The 27,667-nt window shown below is 42.5% G+C and overlaps 1 protein-coding gene across 1 annotated transcript in view; it reads right to left on the bottom strand.

Annotated features, from left to right (window-relative positions):
- Window positions 1–27,667, bottom strand: part of PALD1 (phosphatase domain containing paladin 1) — a 128,981-nt gene that overhangs the window by 3,967 nt on the left and 97,347 nt on the right. Inside the window, exon 19 of the mRNA XM_032232026.1 lies at window positions 23,395–23,550. Coding sequence (XP_032087917.1) covers window positions 23,395–23,550 — 156 coding nt within the window. The remainder of the gene's footprint in view (window positions 1–23,394; window positions 23,551–27,667) is intronic.

The following is a 27,667-nucleotide window of genomic DNA, read 5'->3' as shown; positions in this document are numbered from 1 at the left end:
AAGAGCAACAAAGTTGATTAGGGGATTGGCGGCTAAACATATGAAGAACGGTTGCAGGAACTGGTGATTTTACAGTATCTTTCCCCTGCCACGGCCACCAAGCCATGCCACGCCCACAGAACCAGTAGTAAAAAAATTGGAATCCCAACACTGGTTTCCTGCCTAAGCAGGGGGTTGGAGTAGAAGACCTCCAAGGTCCCTTCCAACTCTGTTATTCTATTCTATTCCTAAATTTTAATTTAGTTCTACATTTTAAAAACAATTAATGAAATTAAATGTATACAATTTAGCTGCAGTTATCCAATTATTTGTCTCTCTGTATATGCATCCTTCAGTCCAGCTTTAAGAAGATTGATGGTGCGGCAAAACAAATGGAAAAAAATGTAACAACAATTGGTTTATAAAAGTAAGAAAATGTTTCAGGGCTATTTCCCCCCAGCCCACATCAAGTATGAAAGTAATCCAAAAACATTTTGGGAGTCTCTTTCATCTAAATATGCTGGAAGATGACAAATAGGAATATGTTCACATTTTTCTCCTACCAAATAATTCAAAATACAGTCATTATTTCCCCTGTAGCTGTTATTGATAGGCCTCTCCACCAAATATGTGAAGCTGCTTTGCAAAGCACGTGTCTGATGAGAATGCATCCCCCCCAAAATTTATGCCATTGAGGGAAAAAAGAACTGCAGTCCTTTAAAAAAAAAAGACTACTTAAACTGCTTTAACTGCCTAGAAGTGTATATATCTATCCATGCATCTTTGAGAGGATTCCAATCGTGAATGTGCAATTTGTTGATCAGAATTTGGCTTGGCCTTGCTGACATCATGATTATTGAAAAGATGTCTATCACTGCTGTCACCTGACTCTCAGGAGCCTACAGGAGCCTAATGATATATACAACAATGTCAAATGCTCAAATCTATGGTAGACAGACACTATAGAACAGGGATGGCAAACGTTTTTCTTCTTGGGTGTCAAAAGGGTGCGCGTGTGAGTGCCCACACCCATAATGCAATATCCTCCCCCCCCCGCTCATGCACACAACCCCCCCACGCTCCCCTCCCCCATGCATGCACGCAGGTTTCACTGAAGCCTTTGGACTTCCGGTAGGTCCTTTGAGCCGTTTTTCACCCTCCCTAAGCTTCAGGAAAGCCTCTGGAGCCTGTGGATGATGAACAATGGGCCCAACGGGTCCCCCTCCACCATGCATGCGTGCAGGCCTCACTGAAGCCTTTGGACTTCCGGTAGGCCCATTGGGCAAAAAAACGGCCTCCCCCCACCCTCCAGAAGGCCAAAAATTAGCTGGCCAGCGTGCATATGCATGTTGGAGCTGACACAGAGCAATGCCTGTGGCATGCGGGCCATTGGTTCACTATCACGGTGAAAGAATGTAAAAATCCAAATTACCAATCCCATTGCCGCAATATAAACATTTTATTGCATGTTCTCAACTAACTAAAGTTCCTCAGAAGATCTCCTATCTTAACTTCTTTCCAGAAGACCGAGAATCTTCCCCAGGGTGGGCTTCAAAATTTTTAGCAAGGGGTTCTCTGCCTGGTTGCTGGGTGGATGTGGCCATGGTGGGTGTGGCCTAGTCAGCCTTCTGCACCACGGCGGGGGGTGGGCGTTTTCATTGAGCCTCCAGGAGGGCGAAAACGGCCTCTCCACGCTCCAGAGACCCTCTGGAGGCTGGAAACGGGCCCGTTTCCAGTCTTCCCAAACTTCCGATAGGCCCATTTTTCACCCTCCTCGAGCCTCCATGCACACCCTGCAGTTACCAGCATCCAAAATGGGCCATGTAGAGACTTCTGGGAGGGACGGGGTAGGAGGGGCCAGCCAGGAGTGGGACTTGGGAGTTCTCCGAACAGCACAGAATCTTAGCTAAAGGTTCTCCCGAACCCCTACGAACCCCTAGCAGCCCACCCCCCGAGTCTTCCTGTCCGAAATAGTAATACATTCAAACCACACAGTATTACAATATGACAGGATGCTTTCAATCATCCCACTATAGAAAGTGGTAAGGACAGGTAAAGGAAGATGTGCTCCTCTCATATGATGCAGAAAACACCACATAGCAGTGCCTGCTTCACCAGTGTCTCATTGTTGAACGACCAAGCTAATCTACTCATCAACTGCACACCCAGAAACTGGATACTACTAACCACCTCCACAGTTGAATTATTATGTCTTTTGTTTTTCCTATATTTAAAACCAGGCTATTTATATTACACCAGTTCATCAAGCCCTCTACTTCTTCCTAGTAATCGCCCTCATTATCATTCTGAATAAGGATCATTGTATCATCTGCATACTTCTGTTTGTATTATGTATACACAATTGTATCATCCGCATATAATATGTCCGATAGCAAACTTTGCACTAGAATGGAATGGAATAGAATAGAATATTCTTTATTGGCCAAGTGTGATTGGGCACACAAGGAATTTGTCTTTGGTGCAGATGCTCTCAGTGTACAAGCTACATTCGTCAAGAATCATAAAGTACAACACTTAATGATAGTCATAGGGTACAAATAAGCAATTAGGAAAAAGTTACAGTCCTGCAGTCATAAGTGGGAGGAGATGGGTGATAGGAATGATGAGAAGACTAATAGTAATGCAGCCTTAGTGAATGGTTTGACAGTGGTGAGAGAATTAGTTGTTTAGCAGACTGATGGCATTTTAGAAAAAACTGTCCTTGTGTCTAGATGCCTTGGTATGCAGTGCTCTATAGCATTGTTTTGAGGGTAGGAGTTGAAACAATTTATGTCCAGGATGCGAGAGGTCTGTAAATATTTAAACACTACAGACATGGGTGAACAATAGTGGATTTAGGACACAACTCTGAGGACAACTTGCACTCAGAAACATGGTGCTAAAATATTAGTCCTAACTCATACATACTGGGGCCTATCAGTGAGAAAATCAAGAACTCAGTTGCACTCACTTTAAATGCTCAGTTTATCAATCAATTGTTATGTCTAATAAGGTGCTCATCACTAAATTTCTTGCAATTCCACTTCCCTATAACCTCACTGTTATAATTCCTAACCAGAGGCGTATGAGCCATGGTGGTGCAGTGGTTAGAGTGCAGTACTGCAGGCTACGTCTGCTGACTGCTGGCTAACTGCAATTTCAAATCAATTTCAAATCTCACCAGGCTCAAGGTTGACTCAGCCTTCCATCCTTCCACGGTGGCTAAAAATGAGGACCCAGATTGTTCAGGCCAATAGGTTGACTCTGTAAACCACTTAGAGAGGACTGTAAAGCACTGTGAAGTGGTGTATAAGTGCTATTGGTATGTATGGATTATAATCCATGGAAACATAAAGGTAAAGATAAAGGTTCCTCTCGCACATATGTGCTAGTTGTTCCCAACTCTAGAGGGCAGTGCTCATCTCCATTACAAAGCTGAAGAGCGAGAGCTGTCCGAAGATCTCTCTATGGTTATGTGGCTCGCATGACTAAATGCCGAAGGAGCACGGAATGCTGTTACCTTCCCACCAAAGGTGGTTCCTATTTTTCTACTTGCATTTTTACATGCTTTGAAACTTGGCAAAAGCTTGGACAAGTAACAGGAGCTCACTCCATTTCCTGGATCTAGGGAATCGAACCGCCGAACTGCCGACCTTTCTGATTGACAAGCTCAGTGTCTTAGTCACTGAGCCACCGTGTCCCGTCCCATGGAAATGTAGATCATAATAATTGGTTATTCTAAAATGCCGCAAGAATCTTGTTGTTTTCCTTTTTATGGAATGAACCATTTTTTTTCTTGTTAAACTGAGTTAAATTTATTCTCCATTTATGTAACAGTTCTCATAACTTGCCCGAAAGCCAAGAGCCTCTCGGCTGCATAGATCAAACAAAAGGAAAACAACATCATCATCATAAATAGCTAAATCCAAATAAATATCAAAGACCAAAATATAATCATTAAGGAAAGCAGGTAACAAGGGGCCCACAATAATTCAGCCAATTGTAACACTGGGGTGGAGGGTTTATTGGGTGTTGTATTATGTTTTGTATTGGGGTTTTATCCTTGTAAACCCACCAGTGTCACCGCGAGTGAATTGGACGTCCAAATAAATGTTCTTAATAAATATATATTTTCCTTTTCTCTGCTTCACGTTTTTTGAAAATAGGTTGGGAGTGTTATTATTAAGCAAAATTAAACTGTTACATCATATGGAATCCTAGTGGACAACCATTTAAATAGGAGCCAGCCGTGTGCAGCAGCTGCCAAAAAAGCCAACACAGTTCTAGACTACATAAACAGAGGGATAGAATCAAGATCACGTGAAGTGTTAATACCACTTTATAATCCCTTGGTAAGGCCACACTTGGAATACTGCATTCAGTTTTGGCTACCACGATGTAAAAAAGATGTGGAGACTCTAGAAAGAGTACAGAGAAGAGCAACAAAGATGATTAGGCGACTGGAGGCGAAAACATATGAGGAACTGGGTATGTTTAGTTTAATGAAAAGAAGGACCAAGGGAGACATGATAGCAGTGTTCCAATATCTCAGGAGTTGCCACAAAGAAGAGGGAGTCAAACTATTCTCCAAAGCACTTAAGGGCAGAACAAGAAGCAATGGGCGGAAACTAATTAAGGAGAGAAGCAACTTAGAAATGAGGAGAAATTTCCTGACAGTTAGAACAATTAATCAGTGGAACAGAAGTTGCCTCCAGAAGTTGTGAATGCCCCAACACTGGAAGTCTTTAAGAAGATGTTGGATAGCCATTTGTCTGAAATGGTATAAGGTTTCCTGCCTAGGCAGGGGCTTGGACTAGAAGACCTCCAAGGTCCCTTCCAACTCTGCTATTGTATTGCATTGTATATGGTTAATTTCGGAAATTACTGGTAAAGTTTATAAAGCCCAATTTATATTATGTCCATGAGTTTCTTCTAAATATTTTAAATCAATCTTTACTAGTCTGAGAGATCACTGATATTTTTTTTAATGAAATCACAATGACATCGAGCTGGCCACACCCCCTGGCCATGCCCCCCTAGGGAGGGGTGGGTTCCAGCTGCCATTACTACCGGTTCGGCGCCAGAAAAATTCGGTGGCAGAAATCTTTCACAATGGGGGCGGGGGGGGGGGGGAGATTTCCGTAGCAGTCAGCAAAACAGTTGTGCCCTTCACACAATCTGTTCTATGGCACAATATGCTTTTTTTTTTTTCAAGAGCAGGATAAATGTGTGCAGGGAACATTCTTTCTCTCTCTGCTCAACCCCTTTCATGCAGTACATTTCTGACCTGCGCGCATTTCAGTCCCATCTCTCTTCCACCCACTGGATTAATGTCATTTCCCAGCATCTCTCTTTAATCGAGAATAGCCAGACTGTGATTGTAACCACAGCTGGCAGATTCCTCTTTCATCTCTCACCAAGGAGATCAAACATGCCAAGATGAATTTGAGGAGATGAAGCTTTCCCATCATGCATGCCAGGCAGGGGCTCTTTGCTTACAGCTTACACAAGCAAGAAAAGTCGAGAGGCTAATCTCAAGGTAACAGATAAAATGTGTTTAAGCAACCCATTTGCTGCCCGCTCACCTTCTCCCATTCCAAGTAATTATTTGCTTGGTACTTCTGCTGGGCGATTCCACTGTAAGGTTAATCACCAGAGCTACATTTCGAGGGCTGTTAAGCCTATTAAGAACCATTTAAGCCACTGGAGCATCCAGTGGAGCTTATTAAAGGATGCAGGTGTTTCAGAGGGTCCGGGGCTCTTACCTGAATGCCTGAAATCCAACAGAAGTGGATAATACTAATTTTTATTTTGCAAATTCCATTGAAATCAAACCAATTCCACCCTTGGCTGGCCCTTTATCAATCCCCTTTGAGCTGTTGTTATGTTTTGACTAGAAAGAAATAAACAAGAGAGAGCTTGGTGGAAGAACAGATGCTCTGCAGCTGGGATGATTGGACATCTTCAATGAAAAAGACCTCAGATGGGGGAGAGATAGAACATAGAATAATGGGGTTGGAAGGGATCTTGGAGGCCTTCTAGTCCAACTCCCTGCTCAAGCAGGAGACCCTATATCTGTGATGGCGAAACTTTTTCACCTCAGGTGCCAAAAGCACAAGCGTGTGCACTATCGTGTGCGCTCGCATAGCCACCCACATAACTTAATGTCCTCTGCGCATGTGCTCGTGAGCCCCCTGCTGCCCCACGAATGCATACAGAGCTTTCTTGGAGACTGGGGAGGGCGAAAACACCCTCCCCCGCCCCCCGGAAACAGCCCATTTTCTGACTTCCGGTTTGCATGTTGTGCTATTTTTCACCCTCCAGAGGGTTCAGAGAAGTCGCCTGAAGCCTCCGGAAGGCAAAAACTGGCCCAACGTGCAAACCAGATGTTCATGAATAGAGTTCTGGGTTGCCCATAGGGCTGTTTTTCTTCCCCCGGAGGCTTCAGGCAAGCCCAACGGGCAAACTGGAAGTCCGTTCCCGAACTTCCGGTTGGCGTGTTATGCAGGAAAACCTCTGGAAGGTGGAAAACACTGAAAATGAAGGCCAAAATCAGCTGGCCAGCATGCACATGCGCACTGGAGCTGACAGAGCAATGCCCCGTATGCCCTACGAAATAGCTCCATGTGCCACCTGTGGCACATGTGCCATAGTTTCACCATCACGGCCCTATATTGTTCTGGACAAACGGCTGTCCAGTCTCCTCTTGAAAACCTCCTGTGACGGAATGACTTTGTTGAGCTACAGTCCATTAGAAAATACAGTGCTAGGGGGAGGAGATAAAACTCATATATTGTGTTTCCCTGAAAATAAGACCCTGTCCTCTATTTTTTGCCACCAAAAAAGGCACCAGGTCTTATTTTCAGAGGATGTCATCCACTGACTCATCTCAGTTGCGCACGTCACTCCTGGCCTCCTATTCACTATCAAGAGGCCTTTAGGAAAGACTTGCTGGCTGCAGAAGAAATGGGCCAGCAAGGCAGGTGTCGTGGTGTGCGAGGCCTGGCTCAACTGTCCGAAGGTAAGTAGTAGGGCAGCTCCATCCTCCCCATCCCCTCCCTAGCTTAATTTTTACCTGTGCACCCTGGAGTGCGCAGTGTTAAAATTAGGGCTTATTTTGGGGGCAGGGCTTATATTAGGCACACATGTAAAAATGCATTGTGCCATTCCATCTTGTATACATCCAGATGATTTTCTTCTGTCCCGTAGGCACAGTCTCTTCATTCTTCTATCATCACTTGCTGTTGTGCACTTTCTCCTGCTTTTACCAGTGTGGTTTTGTAGTGACTGAGTCTCCTTATACCTCTTCAAAAACTTAGAAATGCCCACCTTTGGTTAAATTTCCAGCAATTTTTCTTCTAATTTCTTTATAACTGTAGCCTTGTTCACTTAATAATACTACTTTACAATGCTTTCTGGGCGACCAGTCAACTCTTTGCACCATTACTTTAATTTTATTATGTTTTACAAGCTCACTAAATGAAAGAACATCAAAAAAACCCAACCAACCTGATAGCAATCACATAACACACTGACAAATGTCCTCCTCTCAGCTTCAATGACATCAATAACAATACATGACATCAATAATTGAATCCTACTGTGATTTGATTGGCTCATTGCCAAAACAAGACGACACCTGATTGGCTCTCTAAGCACCCATGCTCATTGGCTACAATCAGATGAAGGAAAGCTACCTGATATCAACCTAAGCAAGTTGTACTTCCTTTTTCTGGTTATTTAGCTATAACTCTTCATAGAATACAGATAATTGAACGAATCTTATTGCATTACATTCTTGATTAAATTATCTTTCCACTGATATATAATGTTACGGTATTACTCCAAACAAGGTGGTGTTATCAACCATCAAAACCTCAAAAATATAATTTTCCCAAAAGGTTTCCACAATTTTGGCCATTACTGAATATATAAATGCAGTTATAATCTCCACATTATAAGCATTTTCTTCATGAAATACTTGTGCATGGTTGCCCCACGTAGAATAACTATGCTTGTAACAGAAAACATCATCCTGCCCTTTACAACTCTGGTGAATTAAACGAGAAGTTAATTTTGTAAACACATGTTTCTCCCAACTAATAGTTCGCAATTCCCTGCACGTACAAAAAAAAAAGTGTCAAATTAGGGGCAAAAAGAGAAAAGGTAGGAGACAAGGACCACCCCTGTGGCTTCCACACGGCTTTCCAAGTTAAAAGATGGGGCTGACAACAGCTCAGAAAGATTTGAGTGCTTGTGGATAAAAGAGAGAAAAAAAGGCAAAGATGCATTGAAACAAAGACATCAAAAGATCTTTTGTGCAGAATAAGGCAGCAAAGAAAGATACTTTAGATGCTTATTAAGGGCTTGGGCGGAGAGGGGGGGGGAGAGATTCTAAAACTCAATGTCAAAACCAGCAATGGTTTGCAGTTGATCTCACTCGTTTCCTTAATATGAGCTCATCTCAGACAGCAGAGTGCAAAGCTTCCTTGGGGCCACACTATGTTTTTCTTGTGTGCCAAGGATTGTATTCCAAAAATAGGGCTGGCACTTCTGGGATGCAGATGAGTCCTCCCTTGCCCCCTGTACATCTATAAGGGTCTGTAAAAAAATGATGTTTTTATTGCCCAAAGAATACACTTACTGCATGCCTGCTCTAGAGACTGTAATCTAATTTAGCTTTGAAGAATTGAATCACTTCCAGTCCTATTTGTTCAAAAGCTGGAGTATGTATGACCAACTCAACTCAGACTAGGAGAGTGTGCCTTCAGCAGAAGGATAACAACAAAGGGGGGGGGGATGTAACTGTCTTAAATAGTCATGTTTTGTGATGCTCCTCCTCCAAAATAGAGAAATCTACTGCAATAATAGTTAACTAAATAAATAGGAAAAATAAATAAAATTAGTTTCTAATTTAAAAGGGGATGGTGCTCATCTCCGTTTAAAGCTGAAGAGCCAGCACTGGTCATGTGGCCCGTCTCCATAGTCATGTGGCCGGCATGACTAAACAGCAAAGGTGCATGGAGCCTCTTATCTTCCCAACTAAGGTGGTTCCTAGTTTTTCTACTTGCATTTTTATGTGCTTTCGAACTGCTAGGTTGGCAGAAACTAGAACAAGTAATGGGAGCTCACTTCGTTACGCGGCACTAGGGATTTGAACCGCCGAACTGCCAACCTTTCCATTGACAAGCTCAGTGTCTTAGCTACTGAGCTACCGCGTCCCTATAATATACATATACATATATAAATATACATATAAACATGTGTCAAATATTTCAATTTTCAAACATTAGGAGTGGTCAAAAGTTGTGAAAGCCTTGAGGATTGTAAAGATATTTTGGTTACTTTAATATAATTTAGATGTGCTTGGTAAAAAACTACCTAAATATCATAGCTTTTTAACATTTTGTTTGTTTCATTTACATATACATCTACATATAAATACACATATCCTGCCTTCATCATTTTTACAAATAATTCAGGGCAGTAAACATATCCACACAGGTACATTTCATGCCTAAGGCAGGAACTAATCTCATGCTCTCCTGCTTTTTAGCCTGGTACGTTAAGCACTAGACCAATTTGGCTCAATTTATCCACATTGACTGTCTGTAAATGGAATAAAAATGTGAATATTTTGTGAACAACTTTTGTGATTGATCTGGGCAAAGCCTACATGTTTATTTAGTTTTCTCATTATGGATAGGATGGCAGCCTAGGCATATTAGCAAGAATTGTTTACATGTATTCAATATATCTGAACAAAATACCAGACATGATGTTATTCTAGAAAAGTCATCTGGTCTACTTTACTATCACTGCACTGTGATAATGCATTCATGCCAACCAAGGTGAGAAAGACCAACATAAGATATTTAAATGGTAAGAGCTGATCAATCTATGTTATCTTATCTATAATCTATCTATCTATCCAACTATCTATCCAACTATCTATCTATCCAACTCTATCTATCTATCTATCTATCTATCTATCTATCTATCTATCTATCTATCTATCCATCTATCTATCTATCATCTTATTTATCTAAAGGTTGTATGTATGTATGTATGTATGTATGTATGTATGTATGTATGTATGTATGTATGTATGTATGTTCGTTCGTTCCAGCATAACTCTGGAGCGCCTCGAGCAATGGAAACCACAGATGACTTACCCTCTGGAAACCAATACTGTAGAGGGGGGAGACACCCCTGGTGTGTGTGTGTGTGTGTGTGTGTGTGTCACTGTCTGTCTGTGTGTGTTCCAGCATAACTCTGGAATGACTGGCTCATTAAGGAGAGCGAGTGTGGCATCCTAGAGTACCAATTTGTGATGTCAGTTCCTTCGCAGCTTCCTCTGGAAAACCAGCCGTGACGTTCGCCCTCCAGTGGACCAATGGAGAAGCGCCTGATAGATTTGGGGCAAAGTGCCAGGTTCATAGGGCAGGACAGAGGAGCACATGGGAGGGGAAGGGAGAGGGCAGGGATGATGGGAGTAGGGGGAAGGAAGGCCCCTCTCAATGGCTCCCTGTCAGACAAATGCTTCAACATCTATAAATACACGGGCAACGCTGGGTTATCAGCTAGTCTGCTATAATTTGTGAAGAAGGCATCCAAATTTCATTTCTTACTTCCTATGTCAAATGGCATGGAGATTTATTTACTAGGATACCAACACTATGACAATAAAGATACAATAGTGGTCTTAGCACATTCTTAGATGGACTGAGGAATCTTTCCTCTGCTTGCATGCCTTAAATAAAATCATGATAATGTTTACTTTTATAAAGAAGAATGGGAAGCTGGAAATGGGAAATAAAGAGGAAAGCAAATATCAGATAAGATACACCATGTATAATAGGCAGTTGTAACTCCAGTAAAAATAGCCAGAGTCACTCAGTCCTTTGGAGAAATCTCATGAACTATTATTTTCCTTCTCCCGCTAGTTCAAATTTCCTCAACAGGAATTCTGGATTCTATTGTTAACTCCAGACTGTACAAAAATTGTACCTGGCCACAATAGGAAGCATTAAGATTTGAAAAAGATGGCTCAAAGAATAACAAAGTTGGAAGGGACTTTGGAGGACTGCTAATCCAACTCCCTGCTCAAGCAGGAGACCTTATACTATTTCAGACAAATGTCTCTTCAACTTCTTTTAAAAATCTCCAGTGATGGTGCACCCATAACTACTGGAAGCAAGTCATTCCACTGGCAAGTCGTTCTCACTGTCAAGAAATTTCTCCTTTGTTCTAGGTTGGTCCTCTCCCTGATAAGTTTCCATCCGCTGTCCCCTGTCCCGTCTTCAGCTGCTTTGGAGAATAGATTGACACCCCTCTTCTTTGTGGCAGCCCTTCAAAATATTGGAACTTTCTAAGATATGGATTGTATCCTCAAAATATTGGAGCTTTCTAAGGTATGGATTGTATCCTCTGCTTTAGGAGATACTCATATGAATCATTAACTTTCTTGCTGGAAAGAAGGAAAAACTGATCTCATGTAATTTCCTTTCTTCCTACACTCTATATTGACCTCAATATAGGAAAAGTGACAAAAGATAATTTGCAGCATGAAATGAAATGGGGAGGACTCCGTTTGTGGTGATTCGCCACAGAAATAAGGTTTTTAGCCCTGGATTACATTATAGATGGGTCTAAAAAACTATCCAAAAAATCAATCTGGTAAATCACATATGGATTAGATTATTATATATGAAGTGAATTTGAGGAGGTTTGCTCCAGTTCTGATTTTTGAGCATGTACAGCAATTCAGGGATTAAGAAAAACTCTTACAAATGGAAACTGTCAAGAATGTCTCTTATACTGTAGCTGCTTATTGTTTACTGGATGCTGAAGTCATTGCCTGCTTCATTGGATAAATAGAAAACATTGCAAGTATATAGTGGCTCAACATGTAGTTATTAGTTACAAATTACATTGCTATATTTCACTGATAATTATGTGTTTTCTATACAAAAATGTAGTGACATTAAAGGTGTTATTTTGGTATTGTGTTTCCCCCCAAATAAGATAGGGTCTTATTTTCTTTTGACCCCCAAAATAAACACGGCCTTATTTTCGGGGAGGTCTTATTATTTTTGAGGTGCAGGAGGCAGTGAGCATGGTCACCTCATGGCTGCTGCGGTGTTGCAATATTTTTGGGGAGGGCTTATTTTTGGAGGAAGGTACTCAAAAGCCTGATTGGGCTTATTATCCAGGAAGGTCTTATTTTTGGGGAAACAGGGTACTTTATCACGTTGTTCGCCTATCTGGAATAAGCCCCATATGACTCCCACGCCTACTGTTTCTGTGGAAATTAACTAAGGTTTTAAGTGTGGTTTGAATTCTTTAAAAGACAGGAAAAATTATTCCAAGGAAACATTCCTCATTTGTAGTTCTAAATATGTCAAAGTGTTCCTCTCCAGTGAAAATCAATGGACGCAGATGGTTTAAAATTTCCATGCGTTTGGATAAATGCAGCAAAAAGGAATAGCACTTCAAGATTTGCATCTTTAATTATGGCCTTTTATGTTAATATCTGTAACTCATTTCAAGCAGATTAATAAGATAGTAAGGATTTTTAAAATACAAACAACTACAGATTTCCCTTATCTGAACTTACAATTATCAATAATCATGAGATTTTCAATATTCCTGCTTTTTAAATGGAAATGTATTTTGATTTCCATTGTTTAAACAAAATGTTCCAGTCTACTAGAGTTTTTAGTTTTAATATGTTATTTTAGTTTCATTTTTGTTTCAGTTTTTTATTGGAATGAATTTGGGTGGTGATGGTGAACAAATTGCCATTATGGGCTAAACTGGAAAGTTACTGTATTTATCTACTTAAATCTCGCAGTTGCAAAGCACAATTAGAATTAATTAAATTAGAATTAATTTAGCATTTTAACTTTGTCAGCAGTAAGGCGTATTTGAGTCGTTAGCTATGCTCTTTTTAAATAAACAATTAAAGGCTATCACTAAGGTAGATCTTAGCAATTTGCAATACATTTGCTATAACTAGTTAGCTTTTACTATAACAATAAAAGAATAGAAAATCATCTTAGCAATATTACATGCCTTTCTTATATTCTTTAGAAGAAATTAATCCAAGAAAAGAATGTTTTCATGATTGAAGGAGTCTCCTGATGTTTTCAAAGGGCTGATCAATTTTATTATGCAACAAATGCAAAATAGATGAGAAGATATCTTTTCTCATGTGTATGTAGCATTGGCTTATTTTAGTAATACTGTTTTGGTTTGACATCTGATTGGTAAAGTAGTTTTACAATGATTATTATGGTCTAATTTTACTAAAATGTTGAAACTTACTATTACACAGATTTATTAAGAAAATATTATTGTTCAACCTTGAACTAACAGTACTTAGATTCAAGATACCGTATTTTTGTGAGTATAAGACACTCCAGAGTATAAGACGCACATTAGTTTTTGGGGAGGAAAACAAGGGTGGGGATATTGTGCCTCTGCCTATCAGCATCCATCAGTATTGATCTGGCTAGTGTTCTTGCAGCAAACAGCAACTTCAGCACATTATCGCAGCCTGATTCAGCATGAGCAGCTGATTGGTGGTTGGATCAGCCTCCTGGAATACTGGCAATCAGCTGTTCTAGGCTGTGGGGATTGCCACAGCACATTGCTGCCTCTGCGCATCATATTTTGGGCCTCGTCACATCGTTTTCGGCCTTCGCACACCCCATTTTTGGCCTCTGTGCTTTGCGTTTTTGGCCTGTTCCTGGCAGGCCGCCGATCCCTGCCCCCTGGAACCAGTCGAAAATGCAATATGCGGAGGCCAAAAACGGAGTGTGCGGAGGTAAAATATGCGAGACGTGGAGGCAGCAGTGATCAGCAGTGTGCTTGGGCAGCGACGGTGGAAATGGACGGCAGCGATCCCCACAGCCTGGAACAGCCGATAAGGTGGTATTCCGGGAGGCCGATCCAACTGCCAATCAACTGCCTGTGCTAAATCATGCTGTGGTGAAGCTGACTTCAACTTTCAACTTTAATAAGATTTGTATGCCGCCCACTCCCTTGGGACTCTGGGCGGCTCACCACAAAAGTAAAAACATATAAAATTTTAAAAATACAATTATTAAAAATTAATATATCATCCATTCAATCAAGTGGGGCTGGATATTAATCAACAGCCCCAGGCCTGCCGGAACAGCCAGGTCTTGGTTGCTTTACGGAAGGCCGGGAGAGTGGTAAGGGTCCGGATCTCTGCGGGTAGCTCGTTCCACAAGGCTGGTGCAGCTACAGAGAAGGCCCTCCCTCGGGGAGCCGCCAGCCGGCATTGTCCGGTCGACGGCACCCGGAAGAGGCCCAACCTGTGCGATCTTATTGGTCGTTGGGAGGTGAATGGCAGGAGGCGGTCTCTCAGGTAGCCAGGTCCAATACCATGTAGGGCTTTAAAAGTAATGACTAGCACCTTGAAGCGGGTCCGGAGACCAATGGGGAGCCAGTGCAGCTCGCGGAGGATAGGTGTAACATGGGTGTATCTAGGTACACCCATTATCGCTCGCGCGACTGCATTCTGGACCAGGCTATTTGCTGCAAGGATGCAAATTGCTGGGAGACAGAGGCCAAAGGGTGGTGGCCGGAAGGTGAGCAGGGCTTCAGCAATATTCATTATATATGTATAAGCTGCACAAACATTTCCACCCACTTTTTTGGGGAGGGGATGTCTTATACACCAAAAAGTATGGTACATACTTATACTTTGCCTAGGAAGTGGCTCTTCCTGACATAACACAATGTAAGTTATTTTGTCATCCAGGTTATTTTTAATTTGTCGTTTCTGTTTGTACTTTTTGTGGAACACAAAAGGAAAAGAGTAGAATAGCAACAGGAACGGAAATTAGCTTTGAAACAAGAGCTAGCAAGTTTGTGTCAGGTATTTTGCACTTTCTAAGCCATACGGTGAAACAATAGGAAAGCAGACACTGAAACACTAACAAGTTCATTTGCGGACAAACCACAATTCTTTCTTTCCAGGACAAAATTAGATTTTGGATGTAACAGCCAGGGATGCCTTAAAAGGATTGACAGGAGGGAAAGCATATGAAAGCAATTTGGGGGGATTTTGGAGACAACAGGGATGGGCCATTGTGTGGGAGGCATAGACACCTGAGCATAGGACCAATGGAGAACAAATAGAGAACGTAATCAGAAGAAGCCCCAAATGGAAATGTTTGGTGGGAAGAAAAGGGATAGAGATAGAGGTGTAAGGGACTAGAAATAAATGGCTTCCTTCCAGCACAAAGTGTTTCTATTTTAGCAAGTAAACAGTAGCTCTAAAACATAACTAAAGTAAACATCATGAGGCCTCTCAGCTTTCTGTCTGAAAGATTCATTCTGAGGCAACAGTTCTCTGGAACCCCTATCACAATGTTGGTTAGAGCTTGGATGCTTCTGCTGTATTTCACAGTGTATAACTTTCAAGTTTCCTTTCCCTTAACTCTTACAGTGCACCATGTCCTTTTCGCATGCGAGAAGACGGACTTCTCTCGTTGAGCAGCTAACCTGATATTCTTGAACACATCTGTTACCTTGTTTAGGAAGAGTTAATTCAGTTATGGCTAAACTTTTTGTCATTGTGTGCCATAAGTGCATGCATGCGACAACGCGTGCGCGCACCCACCAGTAATGCAATGCATGTGCAACCTCCCCTGCACTCCCCTCGCCCCCACCTATGTGCACGCGACACCCCCCATGTTCCCCTTGGCCCCCTGTGTGCACGATCTCCTGCGCCATTTTCAGCCTAGTAGCCTCCCTGCAGCCTCCTGGGAGTAAAAACAAGCCACGGGGGGGGGGGGTGCACCACACCTCCCTGCACCCCATTTTGGGCCTAGTAGGCCTCCTTGCAGCCTCCTGAGAGCAAAATTGGGCTGCAGGGGGGACCGCACCACTCCTCCCCCGCACATGTCTGCAATCCCCACACATACACCCCGCCCCTCGCGCATGCACAGCCGAGACCCAAAAATCAGCTGGCTGGTGGGAGGCACGCACGCACATGCATGGTGGAGCTGAGCTGGGGTGACGGCTCAGTTGCCCTCAGAGAGGGCTCTGCGTGCCACCTGTGGCACGCCTGCCATAGGTTTGCCATCACGGAGTTAACATGAATGAGCCGAGGTGGCGCAGTGGTTAGGGTGCAGTACTGCAGGCCACTTTAGCTGACTGTGATCTGCAGTTCAGCGGTTCAAATCTCACCGGCTCAAGGTCGACTCAGCCTTCCATCCTTCCGAGGTGGGTGAAATGAGGACCCGGACTGTGGGGGCAAGTTGCTGACTCAATTTGCTAAAAAATTTGTAAACTGCTTAGAGAGGGCTGAAAGCCCTATGAAGCGGTATATAAGCCTAATAAATAAATAAATTAATAAATAAACTGTTTTCTGTGGAATTTCACAATTAAGCCACCTAGCTCTGAACTGTCTACCTTGATGGGAAATGGCTCTCTACAGTTGCAGCTGTTTTCTGGAGAAGTACTGGATTAAACCTAAAAATTCTTGCATGCAAAAAGTGTTCTCCATCACTAGAAAACACTAGCTGAGAATCAAGGCAGCCAAAACTGGGGTAGCTAAAGGTCTGAGGTTGAAACAACAGAGAAGCAACCAGTTTCTTTGCCTTCCACAGCAGGGAGACCAGGCAGAGAGTGGTAGCTAAGCTTAAAAATTAGCACACCAGCCTATCTATAGAAGATCAAAAATGAGAAAGAATGAAAAGAAATAGAAATTCATAGGAATAAAGCATGGCATAAATACACAGAAACCCACAGAAATCTATGAAAATAAGAAACATAGAAACATATACAGATAAAACTTAGAAATATATACACATGAACAAGAAACAGAAGATAGATTGGTAAGAGTATATAGGAGTTATGGGGAAATCCTGGAAATAAGAGATTGTTTATTTTTCTTTCTTTCTGGAGGTTTTGGTACTATAAAGGGAATCAAACTTCATTTATCTGTGGTCTGTATTACTGTTCTGACCATTAAAAAAATTACCATTAATCAATTGTAAAAGTCAGCTTTACTTGGAACAGTTTACTGTACGTCCTGCAAAAATACCTTTAATTTATTCAACAACAACATCTGCCTATCCTGGGTCCTTGGGGAGGACTTGATGGTGGACTAAAATGCCAAATCCAGCAAGACATATTTATAAGCATGGAAAGTCTACTTGAGCACCTATAACCCAGAAGCTGTTAATTTCCTGAGAGATGCTCCAAGACATGCTTGGACGGTCTCATTAAATCCTGCCAATCTGGAAGCACAGATCCACCTAAGGCATGCGTTAACCACTCTCTGTCAACCTGCTTTCCTGGCCTCTCTATACAGTCTTCCCAGATGTTCTGACCCAGGTTCCACAAGAGCATGCAGCAAACTCCTTGTCCCAACAAAAAACCCTTTTATTAATTTATTGTGCATTATTATTGTGCTCATCCACATCCAATAAAGTCTTTTGAGGGAGGATTTACAATCACAGGCCTCCGACACAGAGCCCTCATCAGAGCCTTCCCCAGACTCCAGGACTGGCCCATGTTCCTCCTCAACCTCCTCACTGTTCGAATCTGCTGTCAGCTCTGCTGGCGGACAACAACAACTAGTTCCCCCAAAGAACTGTTGCACACATGTTGTTTGTTGTCCTGTGATGGACACAACTGATCTTTGTCCCAAGAATAACATTCAAAAATGAAGGGATATATTTCATCATCATTTATCAAGTAGCAATTTGGCATTCTTTAGCCTAGGTGTGTCAGGAATATAACTCCCAAAATTTCCATGCTGGGATTTACATTACCTTAGCACACTTGTTAAATCATTTTTCTATGGAGTTTAGCCAAGTGGAACAGTGAACAGTTCAAAGCGCTCCTTTCCAATTGGCAAGGCGATATGGAGCATAAAAAACTAACAGGTTAAAATCCCACTATAGTAAGATGGCTATAGTAAGAAGGTTTTAAGGCTTCCTTAAAAAGCAAAAAGCAGACTCTTGGTCCTGGCAAAACCTCTTTTATTTACACAACTGTGAATTCCTTTCCTTCACAGCCAGCAAGGCTTAGCAAACAGTCTTTCAGGGGAATGTTTATCAACACGAACCTTATCTCGTTTGGGGAGCTGCCAAATAACTAGTTTCCAAATGAAGGGCAAGGCAACACTTGGCACAGAGTCTCTTATAATCACAAACAGAACTTTCCACTCTTGAAATTACCGAATAAACATATTGTTTCCTGCAAAAACCCACTTCCCATTCGCTCCTCTTTTGTTTCATATGGGAGAGGCCAATCGCCTCCAAGATGTGGCTTTACTCCTAAGTCAACCCTGCTTTCTTAGTTGTTCTTGTCTTCTGGAAGCTATGCGCATGCGCACACAGGGAACAGGCTCCAGCTGTTCCTCTGCTTCATTGCTGTCTAGTTCCCTCTCTGCCTCTGATGCAGAGCCCTCATCTGAGCTTTCCTCAGCCCCCAGGACTGGCAATGTTCCTCCCCAACCTCCTCACTGTCCAACTCTGCTGCCAGCTCTGCTGGTCACCAGTGGGCCACCACAGGCTACTTAATGTTTTATAGTTATCACAAAGAAAAACAAAGCATTTTCTCTACTTTCACTCTGGATCTGGTGTACATGAGACATTCATATTTAGATGGAGGTTTCCTAGATCCAAAAAAATAAGATTTATGATGAGATCTAAGATCAGATGTCTTGCTTACATGCTTTCTTTAGAATTAGGGGTTGCAGCTAAATCCTGGGACTGCATTATTGCAAGAAGTTAGCTGAATCCTTTCAGCTGGGTATATCGGCTAAAGAGGTTTAGCCATTTCCCCAAAGAGAACAAGGGCTGCAGCAGTGGTGGATTCCTACTGGGCCTGCCACGCCCTTGAACCAGTTCTCCCAGGGCGCCAACATCTAGATTTTCAGTTCTGCGCATGCGCAGAACAATTTTCATTGCACAAATCTTTTTTTCTCTCCATTTTTTTTTTGCACATGTGCAGACCGTTTTGCACACGTGCAATTTTGGGTACCGAACCTGCAGTAATGCCAGCAGCAACCCACCCCTGGGATGCAGACATATAAAGCAGTCAGGAATAAGGAAACTGTAACCCGCCAATTGTCCTCATCACTCTCATTAAAATGGCCAAACACAGTTACCCCCTTGCCTATCCACAGCTGCTAAAACATCTGGCTTGTGGTCAGACGCTCTGGACAGTTCCTGGTCCTCTGAAGCAACTTGGCTTAGCCTTTTGCTCTTTGCCATAGAGACTTACCCAATAAAGATATTCTGAGAAATAATGAACATCATCGAGAAGTTTACAAGAACAGCTGTTGTTCATGGGAATGAATCTACAAGGAATGCAATGATAATGCATTCTGCCATAACAATAATGACCAGGGATGGAAAACAGGGTCTTTCTTTAGGCCTGTGAAGAATCTCTTTGAAAGCTACAACCAGCTATGAGCAATGATTCGTTTTACGAGAGCAGACATGTAAATTTAGAAACAAAAAAATAAAGACTATAAAATGCTGTTCCTATGAAGATTTGTCACCCCACTGTTCCACACTGTACATATATGTATATTTAAAGAAAGAAAGATTGGTCCTCTCTGTTACAATAAAGTCCAAAAGTCTTTATACTTGCCCATTTTTAATATAATCATCCAATGGTCAATAGTAATTATTCATCAAAGCTATCTTCCCTGATGGAAAACTACATTGCTGCATGGCAGGATCATGGAGCATACAGAACCGTGAGGGCAAACCTGTGGCATGCAGAGCCCTCTCTGTGGGCACGCATGCCATCACCAGCTGCTCTTCTGGTTTTTGTTGTGCACATGTGTAGTAAGTAGCTGGTCTTTGTGGGCACCAGAGCACCAGAAAACAGCCTGAAAAATGGCCCCAAACCAGGGTGTTTTCAGGCCTTTTAGGGTGGTTTTCAGGACCATTTTTGGCCATTTTCAGACCAGTTTGGGGCTGGTTTTCAGGCTGTTTTGGGGCCAAAAATGGCCCCCCCAAAAAACAGCCTGAAAAGGGCCAAAAAACCAGGCATGTGCACACCAGCCAGCTGGTCTTCGGGTCTCCAGCGCTCTGGAATGGGGCCTTCTCCAATGGAACATTCACAAGCATGCACGCACGTTCCGGTTTGGGCCCTCGGTGCTGAAAAGGTTTGCCATCACTGATATAGAACATTATACTCAAACATTCAAAACTTAAAACATTTTAAATGTCAATTAAAGCAAAAGAAGAGCAAACAAAGAAATAACAAAACCTGGCAAGAGCAGGAAAGTTGAAGAAAAAGACCGAGAGGCCAATTCTGGCTGCACAAGAACAAGCCTTAAAAACAAATGCATATAAAGCCAGAGTTGAGAAGACAAGTTCTGTCTCTGCAAAGAAGCTGAAGAACGGTAGACCACCTAGCCAGCTCTTGCAAGAAGACTTCATTACAAACTAACAAAGGCATGGCAACAGCAGCAGCAGCAACAACAACAACAGTGCATTGGAATATCTGCAAGACTACTTGTTTTCAAGCAAAAACTGATGGTGCCACAATACAGATGAAGTCTGTATGAAGAAGCTAAAGTGTTCTGGGACTTTAGAATTCAAAAAACAAGTGTCATGGCACCCCGGACTTAACAACTGTCAAAAAAAAGTTTGGATAGTGGACATTGCTATACCTGGAGACAAAGGAAAAGAGAAAGAACTGGACAAAAATCACAGAATAAAAAGAACTGTAAATAGAAGTAGAATGACTATTGCAAAAGAAAACAAAGATAGTACTAACAGTAATAGGTTCTTTGGGTGCAATCCAAAACCATATGCAGTATCCCTTGAGAAAAAAATATTACTATACTCAATTGTAAAAGTCAGCCTTACTTGGAACAGTTTACTGTAAATCCTGCAAAAATACCTTTAATTTATTAAACAACAACATCTGCCTATCCTGGGTCCTTGGGAAGGACTTGATGGGTGGACTAAAATGCCAAATCCAGCAAGACATATTTATAAGCATGGAAAGTCTACTTGAGCACCTATAACCCAGAAGCTGTTAATTTCCTGAGAGATGCTCCAAGACATGCTTGGACGGTCTTATTAAATCCTGCCAATCTGGAAACACAGATCCACCTAATGCATGCGTTAACCGCTCTCTGTCAACCTGCTTTCTTGGCCTCTCTATACAGTCTTCCTAGATGTTCTGACCCAGATTCCACAAGAGCATGCAGCAAACTCCTTGTCCCAACAAAAAACCCTTTTATTAATTTATTGTGCATTCTGCTCATCCACATCCAATAAAGTCTTTTGAGGGAGGATTTACAATCACAGGCCTCCGACACAGAGCCCTCATCAGAGCCTTCCCCAGACTCCAGGACTGGCCCATGTTCCTCCTCAACCACCTCACTGTTCGAATCTGCTGCCAACTCCTTGTCCCGACAAAATCCCCCTTTATTAATTTACTGCAGTGGTAGTCAACCTGATCCCTACCGCCCACTAGTGGGCATTCCAGCTTTCATGGTGGGCAGTATGGATTTTGTCCGATACTGAAGCACTTTCCTTTTTTAAAATTTAATTGACTTTTAAAAAAAATTCATAGCATTATTTTAAAACATTTTCATTAGGTTTTCATAAAATCACCATTTCTGTGGAACCAGTGGGCAGTTAGAAAATTTTACTACTAAGAGAGATACAAAAGTGGGTGGTAGGTATAAAAAGGTTGACTACCCCTGATCTACTGTGAATTCTGTTCATTCATATCCAACAAAGTCTTTCAAGAGAGGATTTACAGTCACAGACCTTATCTGGTTTGGAAAGCTGACAGGCCGATATCTGCAAAACTTGGCAAGGAGTCTCAGAGAGTCACGAACCAATTAAGCGAACTAATTGTCTCCTGCAAACTCCACTCTCTTTTTGCTCCTCTTTTATTTCCTCTGGGAAGGGCCATACATCATCCAACTGTGGCCTTACTCCCAAGTCAACCCCTGTTTTTAGCTGTTCCCTTCGTCTGGCAATTCTGCACATGCGCACATTGGGAACAGGCTCCAGCTGTTTGTCTTCCTCACTGATTTCTGACTCTGAAGGCAGCTGATAAATGGCATATGGCTCTGGCCCCCTCTCTACCTGCGACACATAGCCCTCATCAGAGCCTTCCCCAGACTCCAGGACTGGCCCATGTTCCTCCCCAAGCTCCTCACTGTCCAAATCTGCTGCCAGCTCTGCTAGCCGCTGGCGGGCCACAACACCAGTCCCAACAATCATAGCATACCCATGACTTAACTCTAACCAAGGAACAAAGCCCAGCTGCTGGTGGTTCTTTCTCCTTCCACTTATTTATGGACACTCAACTGCCTTGTAGTAAAGATATACATATCCACCATTCTGTTTCCTTTGTCATGTGAACATTATGAAAAATGAGTACAAAGTAATAAACCAAAGAAATGAAAAAGAGGAGGCTCATTAGCTTACAGCAGTGCAAACCAAATCTTCTCCGTGTCTTTCCATCCTTGCAAATCATCCTTCCTTCTATCATATTAATACTCTGAGTCATATGGTAATTGCCTTCTGGCGTTTGAACTTCTCAGCTCATCAATTCCATCCAACTGCAGTTTATTCCTTCCTTTCTTCCTGAAACATTCACTCTTCCTGCCGCAATTCCATCCTCGTTCATACTCTCTATATGATTAAACTATTTTAACATACTTCTTTTGTACCTGCTACCCACTTGTGTATTCCAGCCATATTAATTCGCACCTCCCTTCGTTCTTGACCCATTCTTTTCCTATTTACGACACACACTTCTTCCCAATGCATAAAAGTTAACAAAAATATTAATGAAAAATATTACTGGCATTTAAAAAATTCTCTTGACAAACATTCTTTCTCATAATGGACCTATTCTATCAGCAGCTGGTGCTTCCTCCCAACTTTCCTATCTTTAAGTAACATAATACCGAGGTATGAAAATTAATCCACTTGCTTTCATTTTTTAAATTAATCTTTACGTTTTAAATTCACACCACTTTCCCTATTAAACCTAATAAGCTTGGTCTTTGAGACACTGATTTTTCAGATCCAGATTCTCACTGCATCCTATTATTTATATATCTATGGATCCAAGGAGAATATTATACTGCTTCAACATATGTGCAAATGATGCATGCATCTCAACAAGTTCTGATCTGAAAAATTGCATCCAGAAACTATGCTATGTGACTAAGTGCAGAGTTTAGACTACCTAAGCTGTGAGAAGGGAAAATAGACCATGAATCTTGTTGAGAGCAAATTCACCTTCAGATATAGATATTTCCAGCCTGCCTTAACTCCCCCATTCACTAAGGTTAGCATTGCACATCAAAATAAAAAAATCTACAAAATTTTATCCAAGTGCTATCAGTTAGCGTTGAAGACTACTGACCTCATGCATCCAGACACTGAAAGGTTTCACCCAGGAATCTTTTTTCGCCAAGTGAAGATACGCGTTGAAGAGAATGAGATAAATATAACGTTCCAAGAATTGCAGGCTCCTTAGCTGTAAGGTCTGTATCTCTGCTTCCTCCTTTGCAGTTTTCCCCTAAAATCAGTAATTTTAAAAGGCTTTAATGGTAGGAATCAGATTGATTTGCATTTTAACAAAGAGTATGAAAAAAAAATCAAAACACAACTGTAACAGCTCAGACACAATTCTGGGGATTATTTTTGATCAAAAGCTATAGAACAGTTGGGATGAGCTCTCAAAGTGGTCCCTTAGCAGCAGTGGTGGGATTCAAACATTTTAGCAACCGGTTCGCTGCTCAGTTGCTGGGTGGGTGTGGGCGTGGCCTACTCAGCCTCCAGAACCATGGCAGGGTGGACGTTTTCACTTTCCCCAGGCTCTGGAGGCTTTCTTTGAGCCTCTGGGAGGGTGAAAATGGCCTCCCCTGGGCTCTGGGGGCCCTCCGGATGCCAGAAACGGGCCCATTTTTAGGCTTGCAGAACTTCCGGGAGGCCTGTTTTTTTGCACTCCTCTGTCTCCGGAGGCCTTCCTCAAATCTCTGGGAAGGTGAAAATGGTCTCCCCCAGTCTCCGGAGGCCAGAAACAGGCCTGTTTCCACTACTGGTTCGGGCGAACGGGTGCAAACCGGTAGAATACCACCTCTGCTCTAGCCAGATTTGATTGGCTGATTTTGGCACTCTCACCCTAATCAACTGAAAGGATCAAGGGAAGCCCTGGCATTGGGGTGGCACAAAATGTTTTATTTCTTTTTGGGTGGCGGGAGGGAGAAATGAACCAATGAATGATTGAATGGATGAACGTTCCCTAGATGAAGAACGTCCATTTCTTTTGAATCCTGAATCCTTCCACCCCAAGAAAAATGCATTCCTGCAAATCAAAGTGGCAGCGACTCTTGAAAACAATTACTTTCAAAGTTGGCTCAACCTTCCTGTTTTAATACCTGTCCATATTAAATGCCCAATTCTGGAAGCAGTTCGCAAGCTTCCCCATCAGCCTACCACAGTCTCACGAATGAAAGCTAATATATGTGTCCCAGGATAATGTTGTAGGCTCTAGTCTTGGTCAGTCAATTACTCTTCCAAGCTTTCAGACCCCTGCTGGAGTCCAGTCCCCTTGTCAGTTAACAGGGGTGCTGATTTATCACCAGATTGGATCCTGCTACCCCAGTATGGACGCTGTAGTGGCCCACCAGCAGCCAACAGAGCTGGCAGCAGATTGGGACAGTGAGGAGGTTGGGGAGGAACATGGGCCAGTCCTGGAGTCTGGCGAAGGCTCTGACGAGTCCTCTGTGTCGCAGGCGGAGATGGGGCCAGAGCCATCTGACAGTTATCAGCTGCCTTCGAAGTCAGGCCTCAGTGAGGCAGATGAATATCTGGTGCCTGTTCCCAGTGTGTGCATGCGCAGAGTTGCCAGATGAAGGGAACAGCAAAGGAACACAGGTCGACTTGGGAGTAAAGCCACAGGTGGACGGTGAATGGCCCCTCCCAGATGGAATAAAAGAAGAGCGAAAGGGGAGGGGTGTTTGCAGGAGACAATTAGTTCATTCCTGCATTCTTGCCAAGTATTGTGGCGTCTGAAAGATATCGGCCTGGCCACTCTCCAAGCCTGATAAAGGTCGGTAATTGTGAACTATCTTAAAAGATTCTGAGCCGGGACTTTGCTGGAGAAGAATTCACTGTAAATTAAATACAAGGGATTTATCGGGACAAGGACTTGGCTCCGTGCTGTTGGGGAAGCTTAGGTCAGAACAGATTTAACGAAGGAGGAAAAAGTTGCAATACATCACACGACACCGTCATGACAACATGAGTTTGACACCCTTGTGCTAGAACCTCCAAAGCATTATTAGAGTTTCACAACCACCCAGGGTTAGCATCCTTTGAGCCACATTCCTTCCTTAGCCTCCCTTTTCCTCGGTAACTAATAATAAAGCAGCTCCTGTTGTCAAAACCAGCAACATTAGGAAAGGATCTAACTCCGGGTCATGTTTAAATTTGGTCACCCAAGTTCCCATTAAATTGTGCTCAATGCTAAAACTTTCTTTCTTTAGACACAGAGACCCCTGAAATAGAAAAAAGAATATGTTGCCAACATCCACTTTTTTTTTATAAACGTGGAAAGCTGGGGGGGGGGCAGGAAGGGGAGAACCAGGAATAGGCAGTTGAGATATAAATTGAAAACGCTTGTTTTATATAGTGCTGCTTTTCCTGAAAAACTTCAGCAACCAAGAATTAGCCTTATCCTCCCTTCTGTCCCTGCCTTGACCTCGGTTGAGTCATGACCACACAACAGCAATCACTGAGGTAGACATTCAGCGGCGGCCCGTAGCTGTGTCCGTATTCATAGTTTCAGCCTGAATGTAAACACTGCCCAGCCTCCAGCTCAAAGTAACCACTTTGCTATAAGTAGAAATTAGCAATTAAAGCTTTATAGAATGGAACGAAAGCAAACAAGAAAGAGGTCGGAAGCTTGGGGGAAATAATGCAATTATCGGAGAAAGGGGGGGCCCTTCAAACAGATGGCATCAACACTGCCAGACAAAAGGTATTCTATGGAGCCACTCCACCATTTTTCCTCTTTCATGGATGTTTCACAGTAGGAGAAATGGGGGAAGGAAGGGGGGGGGAACAATGGGGATTCACAAACGAGGAAAGGCCATCTGGAGCCTTCATAAAAATCGGTGAATAAGCCTAACACAATGAGTTCCTTGTCTAAAGAAGGCCAGGCTAAGCCTATAAAGCTCTGCCCGCTTACCTTGGAGTAAAACTCACCCAACTCAGTTGGGCTTACTCCCACTTGTAAGCCAACAAAAGTAGGCAGGTTTTTAGAAACAAAAATAGAAAAAGGCCGCTATTCCTTTTTAAGAGCCAGAGTGATGGTAGTCTACTAAGCAGTTAACATGTGCAAAAAGTTACTCCTTGGTTGCTTTTCACTAAAATCTGATGGTAGAGAGGTGTATTTCTCCCTCCCCCCCCTAAATTAAGGTTGTGCTCATTTAAAGCAGCATTGGGGTTTTTTCCAAGTTTTTCCAAGTTCACAGCATGTTACTCAAACAGGTTTGATAAGAGCAGTAATGGCTAACCTTTTTGTCCCCGTGTGCCAAAAGTCCACACCCACAAATGCAATGTGCACGCCCCCTCTCTCCCCCGCGTGCTTCCCCGCTCCCTGCGCATGTGACTCTCCTGTGCCAACCTTAGTTCTAGGTTGCTTCCCTCGATTAGTTTTCACCCATTGCTTCTTATCCTACCTCAGGTGCTTTGGAGAATAGCTTGAATCCCTCTTCTTTGTGGCAGCCCCTGAGATATTGGAAGACTGCTATCATGTCACCCCAGTCCTTCTTTTCATTAAACTAGAGATACCCAGTTCCTGCAACTGTTCTTCATATGTTTTAGCCTCCAGTCCCCTAATCATCTTTGTTGCTCTTCTCCGCACTCTAGAGTCTTATCTTTTTTTACCTCGTGGCGACCAAAACTGAATGCAGTAGTCCAAGTGTGACCTTACCAAGGCATTAATTAAATCAACGTTTGCAAAGCCAACTTTAAAATCACATTAAGATCAGAATTTTTCAAGCAGCTACTTTCTTTGAATCATAAACATTAAGTGGAAGAAGAAAATGGAGGCAAATATGATTCAAAAACCCCAGAAGACTTCAAATGGTAATGAAATGACTTATTCTAGAATCAGATTCCTCTGCTGGAATTTGGGCCCAGCAGCAGCTACCCAACAGCCCAGACAGAACAAAGATAGAACATTTAATTCTATTTCGGCATCCATGCAACATCTGTAGCATTCAGAAATATATCTACGCCCAGCTGTAGCCTTATAAGACAAGACGGAAATATTCTGTGATCTCTCTTGCTGAAAACTTAATGGACCCGTGGGGTAACTGCTAGAAGATCAGAAAGAATCAGAAGATACTGAATTCATTATTTTGTAGCAACCTGATCTTACTATGCGGTTTCTTATTTAAAGCATCTGCCATCTCCTACCTCCACTGTCATGTCCATTTGCCAGAATTCTGTCTGGTTTTTAAATCACACATTTCAGCAGGTTTGCAAGCAGACATCCCCTTGTACTGCTTTCAGACAGTCAAACAGAGCAACATAAGGAGAGCAGCCACTTTCTCTCCATGTCTCAATTTGATACTCCACTGAACTGTCAATACTGTGACTGGATGCCCTGCTCCAGGGGTGGG

The sequence above is a fragment of the Thamnophis elegans genome, chromosome 15, assembly GCF_009769535.1.
Source record: "Thamnophis elegans isolate rThaEle1 chromosome 15, rThaEle1.pri, whole genome shotgun sequence".
Lineage (NCBI taxonomy): Eukaryota > Metazoa > Chordata > Lepidosauria > Squamata > Colubridae > Thamnophis > Thamnophis elegans.
Note: the sequence above shows the minus strand (reverse complement) of the source record. Positions and strands in the feature narration are given on the sequence as shown.